The sequence below is a fragment of the Cariama cristata genome, unplaced genomic scaffold, assembly GCF_000690535.1.
Source record: "Cariama cristata isolate BGI_N322 unplaced genomic scaffold, ASM69053v1 scaffold12713, whole genome shotgun sequence".
NCBI classification, from domain to species: Eukaryota; Metazoa; Chordata; class Aves; order Cariamiformes; family Cariamidae; genus Cariama; species Cariama cristata.
Window position 1 is genome coordinate 94,216 of NW_009609053.1, and position 10,575 is coordinate 104,790.

At 38.1% G+C, this 10,575-nt stretch overlaps 1 protein-coding gene across 1 annotated transcript in view; it reads left to right on the forward strand.

Annotated features, from left to right (window-relative positions):
* Nucleotides 1-9,328, forward strand: part of LOC104159484 (fibrillin-2-like) — a gene marked incomplete at its 3' end in the record, with an annotated part of 100,429 nt that extends 91,101 nt beyond the window's left edge. The window contains exons 15-16 of the mRNA XM_009697403.1: nt 7,304-7,441; nt 9,203-9,328. Coding sequence (XP_009695705.1) covers nt 7,304-7,441; nt 9,203-9,328 — 264 coding nt within the window. The remainder of the gene's footprint in view (nt 1-7,303; nt 7,442-9,202) is intronic.
* Nucleotides 9,329-10,575: the final 1,247 nt, after the last annotated feature.

Below are 10,575 nucleotides of genomic sequence, written 5' to 3' on the forward strand. Positions count from 1 at the left end.
AACTTAAATTTAGTTAATTTGTCCTGTCTTTTCAATTTTTCTCATTTTTTTAAAGCTAGCCAAACTGCTGAAACCAAGATGGCAGATGGAAAGGACGAAAAAGTGTATCTTTCTCCAAGAGCATTTCTATAGGGAGAACTATTCAACATATAATGTGTATTTAAGATGACTTCTTTGTCTCAGTGTGATCTGTCTCTAATTGTGGGAACCAGATACTTGGTTTCTCTACAAAAGCAGCAGAGACTACTGTCCACTCCCAGGTGTTGCTGGATGGGGAGAGAGTGGGAGGCAAGGGAGACAGGGAGCATGCCTTGGATAATAAAACAGGAGGTAATGAAGTGTGAAATGAATTTACAGGGAGGAGAAGGGATGCAGAGCAGATGAATGTTGGCAAGCCCTCCAGATTACCATTTTGGATACAGAGGGACTTACGAGCTTGTTCTGTCAGAACGAATTGGCTTTCCAGATCTACTTGATTACCTCTGTACTGCACTTCCCAGCACATCAAATCAGTATGTGAGCAGTGCCAGACCTGGCCTGGCCGTACCTGCTCATACACTCTCCATAGTAAGCTGGCTCAGGACCCAGCCTGCAACAATACAACCAACTGTGTCTAAGCAGGCTGTTTGCAGAGAAACATGGAAGCTCTGCTGAACGCCTATGGGACTATCAGCCCATAGTAGGATGGGGTTTACCAGCTTGGGCACTGCCAACGCAATTAGCTCAGTACAGCCAGCCATTGAAACTGTGTGAGTGTGTTCAGGTAACACACTGTCTTGACCCGATAAGGCCTCCTAGATTTCATATCTCTGCTTCTGTGCATGATTAATGTGTAAGTTGAGTACCACAAGTTTAAAAGTAGACTTCACAAATGTAAAGCTCTGTCAGTATTCAAAAACTTGCTGGCATTTAAGGACAAGTCCTGTTTGCTCTTTGTAGGTAATTCCATTAAGTAAAGGGACTGTGAAAGTTGGCTTTTAAATTAAGTGCTTCCTTTTGACAAGAAGAGAGAGGTCACAGTTTCCTAAATTTACAGATTTCTGGGCATTTTCCATCTCTCTTTTTCCTTCTTTTTTTTTTTTTTTAATAATACATACATAATTTGGTGAGTATTTTAAATACGTATTCCATCCTATGACCCCAGAAGATCCTGAAAGAATACATCTCTACTGAAGTGAAGGCTTGAGGCATCATAACATATCAAATAGCAAACAGTACCTTTTCCATGACTTCTAAAAAATAAGGAAGATATTTTAGTTTGTCTTGAAAATGATCTCTTGATGATATTAATGTTTCTAGTGCTTAACTAGATCCTGCATTAATTTATAAATAATTTAAATCAGGCTATTTTAGTTGATGATTATGACATTGTTCCTCAAGCACTACTAGAAAACATAAGCAAGCACTAAACAGTTTTATTTCTGGCCCACCAAAGGAACTGTCTGGTTGGATTAGAATGTATGGCTTGATTCAGGACCCAAATCAAAAAATGAAATTGGTTGAGTTCAGGAAGAAATGGTGGATATTCATCTGCAATTGTTCTTTGAAAGAATTTGCTAGTATTGTTTTAATCTGAAAACTGATTTCACTTTAAAAAATAAAATCAGCAAATAATGCTGTCTGTAGCGGTCCTATTCTTAACATGCAAACAGGCTTAAAAAACTCACAGGGGTAATAAATAGAAGGAGTTAAGTGTTAGAGGGAAGTACCATTTACAGTATTCCAGTTTCAACTCCTATTTCTTAAACGCTTTCCAGAACTAGAGAGTTGCAGCCAGCATTGTAATATTTTGCTTCTGACAGGATTTTCTTAATTCTTCCAAAGCCTCATGGAGCCATAAATGACAGAAACAATAAGGCCTTTGTTTGTACACTGCATGTTGTGGCTGGGAATGCATTGCGTTCTATGAAAAAAAGAGTTTTGTTTTCTCACAGGACAGTCGTAATTGATGCTGGAGAACTTTATAGTCCAAGTTGTTGGAAATTACTGTCTTTGTAGAAAAGAACCATTTAATTAACACTTTCAAAATATGTGCTCCTGTAGACATGCACATGCGTGCTACCTGCCTGTCCCTGTATCTTTTGAATGTCATGCTGAGAGGAGGTAGGGGGCAAATATACCAGGCAGTCTTGGCAAATCATGGTCCACAGCAGCATTTATACTGTATAATATTTTCCAGAAGCATGTTGTAGTTCTAACAGTGTCTTTTGTTCCTGGATTGTAGATATAAATGAATGTGAAAGCAGCCCGTGTGTCAATGGTGCCTGCAGGAATAATCTTGGATCTTTCAATTGTGAATGTTCACCTGGCAGCAAGTTGGACTCTTCAGGACTGATATGTATTGGTGGGCATTTCCTCCTATTATTTTCACTTTTTCTTACTAGGTTGAAAAATGTTGATGATATGGATTAATTAAGCAAGAAAATAATGTGTTTGGGTAATTCCCCATGATAGCAGACAATATGTCTAGTTCTGTAGACAAATGCATACTAGTTTGATTGTTTCTGTGGGAGCAGGAACAAACTGACAGAAACTTAATTCATGATGACGTCCAGACTATCGTGAAAGTGGTGAAATGCAGGTATCAATTGGTGGGAGAGAGTGGGGATGTTTTATTATTAATAGGAATGAACTTGTCCTCTGGGAGAAGGACAATGTAAGTAAAGCTATAGGTGATTAGTCTGGTAGTTGAGAAACTGTAAAGCAGAAATGCCCACCCGGTTCTTTGGTCACTTTTGAATCTGAGACAAGAAAGCAGGTAAACCTGGAGGAAGATCTGCTCAGATAGTGATAGGAAAGCACATGGCTTCTCGGGTTCAGGCCATTTTTCATAATCTGTGAAGACTGACTTTCCTAGCAATAAGGAAATGTTAACGGCTTTTGCATTACAACACAATCTCATAATTTACCTCTTTTGTAGGAAGCTGGTAAAGGTGAGTAAGACAGATCTGAGTTTATCAGAATCCCTACCCCAGGAGCAGACACATGAATATTGTCTTGTTTTTATATATATACACACACAAAATATACATATATGTAAATAAATAATGTTAGCATCCTTTGAGGATTCTGTTGCATTGGAAAAAAGCGGAGCACTGCACAGATTTTACTGGAGCTAGCAGCAGCAGTTGTCTGCAAGATGTCATTGGCATTAGCTTTGGAAGCCATTCATTAATGTTTTTTTTCTTGAATTCCAAGAAAACTCAAAGGATTGGAGACATCTGTATTTCTCAGGTGATCACAAGCTGCCATTGTTTCATCTTACTTATGTAACATAATTGAAGTCATTGTAGGATATGTGGGATGAATTGGATTGGAGTGTCATTAATAACTGCATGATGCTAATATTTTAAAATGGATTTGTCTGGTGTTCTTGGTTTAACTTTCTTGCCTTGCCAAGATTTTCTTAAGATAGGAAATTGAATGCAGAGACTCAAGTTTCCATTTAATGATGGAGTCTGTCTATGCCTTAATATGTTCTTTAAGTGAATGTTACTTTTGTGCCTAAGCCTTCTCTTAGATTTCCTTGTAGCATCACTGGCCAGTAAACCTTAGTATTGCTTTTGTTCTTTGTTTTGCGTTGTGCTAATTTCTTGTTATGACCACACTAATCTATGCTTTTTTGTACTGCCTATTTTTAATCTTGTTGTGTTCTCACATCCAAAGGTACTACAAGTTCACTAAGGGCCTAATTATAACAATGTTCTGGGTTTACTTTGCAGATGGTTTCCATTGGAACGTCTACAATGTGAGGTCCCATTTGGCCTGAATATTAGTGATAAGTAACATAAAATGTAAACAAAAGAAAATACCTGAATAGTCAGATAAAAAGTGAAGAATAGGAGCCACCTATATACTGTAAACCTCATCATTAATTTTTTGCATTGACCAAAATCATCTCAAGAAGAGTTCTCTATACTAGAGATGAGCGTGTGTTAGGACAGAAAGGTCAGAGGTACAGCTAATGTGAGACATACAGATTTATACTGTTAGAGCCCAGTTGTATGTTTTTCTACCTTGGCAAAATTTCCATTGGAATTGGTAGTGATGAGAGGAGGGCAGACTGGATTACTGAAAAGTGAGTAAGGGGTTGGAAGTTATAGGTAGTTTAGTATGTGAAAAACTTGCAAATACTCTTGTCGAATGTATGCCATTTTAAATCTCTGCAGTAGAGCAAGTTGTTTCTTCCCATTACCACTGCAGTGAAAGACTTGTATATTGAATGTATTTGCCCTAATTTTTTTAGCAGATTGCTCCTGTAAAGCATTCCTGTAGCATCAGATATGAAAAGCATATGCCAAAACATAAATATATGGCTAAAATAGTGTTATGATTTGGGAGTGTGTTGTATTCTTCATAAGAATTATTGAAGGTAATGTCAGATTCTGACCCCCCTCTAGTTTTTCTTTAATTTCAAATTTGCTCCCATGTCAGAAACAGGATCAGTCCTACATTATAAGAGTAAGTTTTTCTTTCTTTCTTTCATTATGACGATTAAAGTTATTGAAATTAAATATGGTGCGAAAAAATTAAGTAAAAGCACATGACAACAATAGTAGAATAAGAAAGGATTAACACAACATCACCGTTAATTTTATTATTGCAATGTATTGCTCTAATGTGTTTGTTACTACTTGGTCTTACTGCTGATTTTCACTGTCTTGTGGATTCAGGTCATGTATGGCACATTAGACTGATCTTATATGGAGAAGCTGTATGGCTGATGCATGTTCTTTACTGGGTTTGTGGTCAGAAGACTTCAGTCTGTTGATTCCTCTGGTTCCTTTGCTCAGTCTGCACAGCCTCAAGGCTGAAGAACCAGGTGGCTTGAGCCATTTGCATCCATATCACCTGTAGAAGTCGGGTGTGGATGTGAGCCATTTGTCTCTTTCTGTGAGCTTTTCTGGGTAGAGAAAAAATTACTTGCTCCAGTTACAGTCAGAATTTAAGTCGCAACATTTGCATTCAAATTTAAGCTCAAACCTCAAGCAAATGAGGGTTGTTAATTCAGCAGTTACAATAAAAGCATTCAGCAAAAATGTTGACATATTTTGCATTTATTTTACTTACACACTAACAGTGTTTGCAGTATTGAGGCTGCACTCTTAGCCAGAAAAAGTAGAATTGCTTTTGAAATACATCTGTTGGTGATATGAGAGTTGCATTGCTATTTTGGGAATTGCTCATGCTGTAGGGATACTGCCATTTGTGCTTTTTGAAATACGCACTTAATACATGCTTTTTAGGCATGTTTTAGTCAAGATTTGTGGAATTCATACAGTACACAGTAAGCAGGCTGCCATCTGCTTGTAGGATGCATATATTCTTCTTCAAGTCAGAATCAAAGAGATGCAAGCAACAGAAAGAATGCTTTGATACGGATAATAACTTTTTCACCAAAGCAAAAGTCACAGTGACTGCCCATTGTAGATTTTGTCTGGACAAGAGAGATTATGTAAAATAAAGGAAATTAACTCATAGCCTGAAAAAGATAAGCAGACTTTGGCAGGGTAATGTAGATGCAGCTGGTTGGAGGGAAGTCACATGCTAATTTGTATAGTTTAAATAATTTTTGAGATACTAATTTGATTTTTCCATCCTGTAAAGTTTGCTACTAAAAATAAATAATACTGAACTCAAGAAACTTCTGGTGAATAAAGCAATGGAAACATTTACATTTTGATAACATAAAGCTGAGACATGAATATAGGGGCAGCAAGCTGGATGTGGCATAGAAGAGCAGCCAAAGAACCTATATTCCCTCTGCCCATGTTGGTCCCTGAATTTGGCACATATGATGATCAGAGACATGCCCATCCCATGACTGGCTAAGAGCCAACCCAGTGAATGACTGCCCAGGTTTCGTCTTTGGTGTTGTTATGTTAACCCAAGTTTTGACTGTTAGCTAAAGGCTGATCAAGGCATGGAAAAGATGCCTTTTTCACTCGTCTATATATTTTTTTCCTGTTATTTTAGCCAAAGAAGGGTTGTGCTCTCTGTGGTCTATGTGATTTTATAACGTGACAGTTTTGTAGAAAAGTTAAAGTTGCTTGAAAAAAATTAGCTGGAATGATTCTGTCTTAAGCACATTCCTCCTAGACATGAGGTACTAGTAATACTGATCAACAGCACCTAATATATGGTCTGGCTTTTTGTACATCTAATGTATGTAAATCTTAAAGCCAAATCCTATTCCTCTTTCATTAGTCAACTCATTAAATTCATCTGGGCCACTTGCTTAGCTTTGAACTCTGAGTACTCACATGCATTTAAATTCTACCCAGGCTGACCTCCCAGTCTGGGTTAGATCTTTACAGACTGCTTTTGCTATTTGATCGCAAAGGTTGTTGTCTGTTTCAAGAAATTTTATACCATTTGGGTGTAACATTGTAAAGATACTGAGCAAAGGTGCTGTAGGTACAACTTCTAAAGCATGTGACTGATTTAGGATCTGACATTTTAGAAAACAGCCTGGGCACTGAAAGCATACATTGTAAGACTTGAAGATTTGGGTACCTAAAAGAGAATTTCAGAGGATTTCAGGCAGCAAAGAGCACTTGCAGCTGAAAATCTCCCCTCTGCTTGGTGGCTGTCTAGCCTGGGCAGCAGTCAGGAGCTGCTGCCTGACATGTCTGGGTGCTTACTGGAATGGGTTTGCCCTGAGCTGGTCCGGGTTCCCAGCCTGGCAATCCAATTTATGATTCAGGAGCTGGCTGTGCTGGGGCTGAGCTCTCAGGAGCAGAGAGGGGAGTATAACCTAACAGGCATGTTCAAAGCATAGCTAATGCACCAACAGAACCAGACCCCTAAAATAATATAGCGCACTCCTATCCCCCACATTTTTATCTTTTTTTCCTTCCTGACAGCCTTGAAGGTTCACTGAGTGAGAGAGAGGCAAAAGCACCTGGATTTCATAACCTAGTGGTTCAGGCAGTCAGCTGGAAGGGGGAGTCCCAGGTTGTGATCTCTGCTTTTGTTGTAACTTGTATATTTTAGACTGATCAGTCACTGAATAAAATAAATAAATAAATCCACTGTGGTATCTGGAGGACTGCTGCTAGCTGTGAGACCTGGACTATGAAATGCCTCAGGCAGTGTGCTCTGTTGCTCACTTTTAGTGATAGTGCTATTCCTTTCCCCTGCTTCTAAACTAAAATGTGTACATTTACACATTACTGTGATGTAAGATTTTCTTTTAAAAGAGAACCTGCTCTCCTTGATACTCTGTCTGCTGGTAGCGTGAACATGACATGCCAGCTCTTTTTGTTGTGACAATTCCATATTGTTTTCTATTCTGCTGCAGATAGCCTGAAAGGGACTTGCTGGCTTAATGTCCAAGACAGTCGCTGTGAAGTCAACATCAATGGTGCTACACTGAAATCTGAATGCTGTGCTACCTTAGGAGCAGCTTGGGGCAGCCCATGTGAGCGATGTGAATTAGGTATGCTCTCATATCTTACATCTTTTGGGAGAAGAGAGGAAGTACATATATTCTCATAATTTTCTGTATAGAAAACAGACAACACAAAAAAACTTATGAAGTGACGTTGTCTTATTTAGTGTCACTTGTAATCTCTACCATCAGAGATCATTCTAATAACTTTGATGTTACCAGGAAATAACATGTGAATAAATCTTTTAATAATTACGTATGTTTCATCTCCACAGGGATTGTGCATTGGGGTAGGGAAGTAAGAACAGCAATAATAAAGGGCTATACCTAGTAAAAGTCTTGAGGGCTTTTTATGTTGCGGGCTGTTAACACTTTTTTCAGCTGTTTTCAAACACATAGCTTACATACAATTATTGATTGCAGAATAGTACTACTATTAGATTACAGAGCTAGGTCTGCAAAAGGAATGCTAACTGTGTGCTCTAGTTTGTGGAAAAAATACTGTGCCGCGTTCTCCCCATGAGGTTTGAATAATGGCAGTTGCAGCTGAACCGGAGTGAGGATGTTTTAGCCTTTCATTTTTAATTGGAACAATAACTGTGGGCACATGTATCCCATCTAACAAGCACGGTGCAGACAGCATCCAACAGAGCTTGTAACTGCAATGCAGCACCAAGCAAAGATATTACTTTGGACTCCAGGAAGCAGCATGGTCAGGTTAGACTGGTAAAACTAATCAATCCAGAGAGCTAATTAGCTCAGACTTGGTACATTTCGCCATTTAATTACCTATTCTCTAACTAGTTAAATTTCAGCAAGCTTTCATATCACTACATCATGCTACATTTTACATGCATATTCTAAAATAATGTCATTGCTCAGATCCTTTATTAAGCTGCAGTGGAAAAAAAAAGCCTTTGGTGATAACTGGCATCACTAAAGCTTTAAATCTTCAGGCAGCTTTACAGGAAATTCACCTTTCAGTTACATCTGAGTGCAGAGATTGATATGATTAGATGCTAAGCATTTTGGTCTCCATTAAGGAAAGCACAAAAGAAAGTAATTGTCTAAGATTTAATTTCCTCAACTATTCATTTGTTTGAAGTAACATGTATGAATCAGTATTTTTCTTGATTTATGCTAGAGCACTCACCACCTTATACAGTCAAATTATTAGAGAATTCTGAAGATACATTTATTTTTAAATTATTTACTCCTATATTCCTGTCATTCTAAAGCAATGATACATCTTTCTGGCTTGATTCCAGACACAGCTTGCTCAAGAGGATTTGCCAGAGTGAAGGGTGTTACCTGTGAAGGTGAAGTTTTTGCTTCTTACTGAAGATATCACTTTTTTTCCCTTTGAAAATGAGATAAAAGGGGATTTATTATGTTGTTGTTTTTGTCAGGTGTAATCATATTGACCTTAGATGAATGCCTTCATAAACAGTTGCTGACTGTTGGGAAGTGTTGTTACACTGTTTGTTGGAGAATATCAAAATGTTACCAAGAGAATGGAACTGCTCCTTCAAAATACATTTAATCCCTTTAGTTTTTCCTTTCTCTCGGCCATATCCATCATCTTGTCTTAGAGAAGAGAATGTTGCATCTTAGTGCCCTGTGACTTGAAGATTTTGCAAGAGTGCCTTGAGGCTGAGCCAGATGCTTGTTCAGAACAGTGTTCAGACCCTAATACAGTATGGATGAAAGCCTCTTTCTTTCTTTCTTTCACGTAGCTTAAATTCTCAATAAAGCTGTAGCTGTCTCCTTCAAGTTAGCATGTAACTCAACTCTTTGTTTCCCCAACAGATGTAAATGAGTGTGATGTTTTCCCGGGGGTTTGTCCCAATGGGCGATGCATTAACAGCAGAGGTTCATTTCACTGTGAGTGCCCTGAGGGACTGACACTGGATGGGACAGGGCGAGTGTGTTTAGGTAAGAGCGCACTTCACTCTGCCAACGTTTTAGCTGTGCTCAACAGTTGTCCAAAATTATTCTCTAAAGGGTGTGAAAGGGTTTTTGGTTTGTTTCAGAATTCCTCCAACAGCAGTTTTTTAAGCATATGTTTTAGTTTATGCCTGCTTAGATATCAAATGCCTGTGCCAGTTCAGGGAAGAGCTGTTAATCCCTTAGGGGAATATGAATGTTTGTGTTAATACTTGTTTTGCCCACAGTGCAATCAATAGCTTTTGCTAGAGTGCTGTCCTTACTCTGGCTCCTGTGCATGAACAGAAATGTCTGGCTTGCTGGGAGCCAGATGATAATGCAGTCAGCTTGTCAGCCAGCAGCTTATAATGGAGTATGAACAGTGCTCTTCTCTATTGCTATCCAACCGTTTTGTGAAACTCGGATACTACCTTGTAGCCCCAATTATACTGGTGCAAATTGGTCTGTCTGAGAGTAATCAAAATGGGTGTAGATAAAAACAAGACTTCATCTTTGTTGTGCAGGTGAGTATCTTCTACTGACAAAACATGATGTCTGTGAAGACATAAGTTTCTCTAGGGAAGACTTCAGGTATAAAAAATACTGAACCCCTGTGTAAGTTCAAGAAAGCGGAATTATCCTGTAGCAAGTGTGGCCGGTGTTATTGATGTGCATCTTTAGAAATCAATGGTCAGAGACGAAAAAAGGTGAAGTCAGGGTACTGGATGTTTAGAATAGATACTAATTTTTCTTACCAGTTCTAAAGACTGCAAAAATATGATTACTGACAACATTGAATTCTTTTAAGAAAACAGTGCACCAGAACAAAAAAAAATTTTCAGCCCTTGCTACTCTAACCTTTATTTTTTTATTTCAACAATGTTCTCTTTCCTCAAGCAGATTCAAATTTAACCAGACACTTTTGCTTTAAATTCACTATGCCTTTCCAATAGCGGATAGAAACAGTTACCAGATTGTGGGGTTTTTTAATGTGAATGTAGTTCTAGAGGTAGTTTTTAAAGTAAGCAGAATTTTGAAATGAAGCAGTTGTGTACAATCAGTATAAATGTCTCAGAAAAAAGCAGCAATTCGAAACCAAGTCTGCCTGCATGCACATGTCTTTTATGTTTGTGCATATCATATGCAGTTTTGCATGTTAGGTTTTACTTGAATGTTCTATCCCCCCAACTCCTCTAAACTTAGTAATTCTGTTCCCAGTATTATTTTTTATATAATATTATATATTATATAATAAT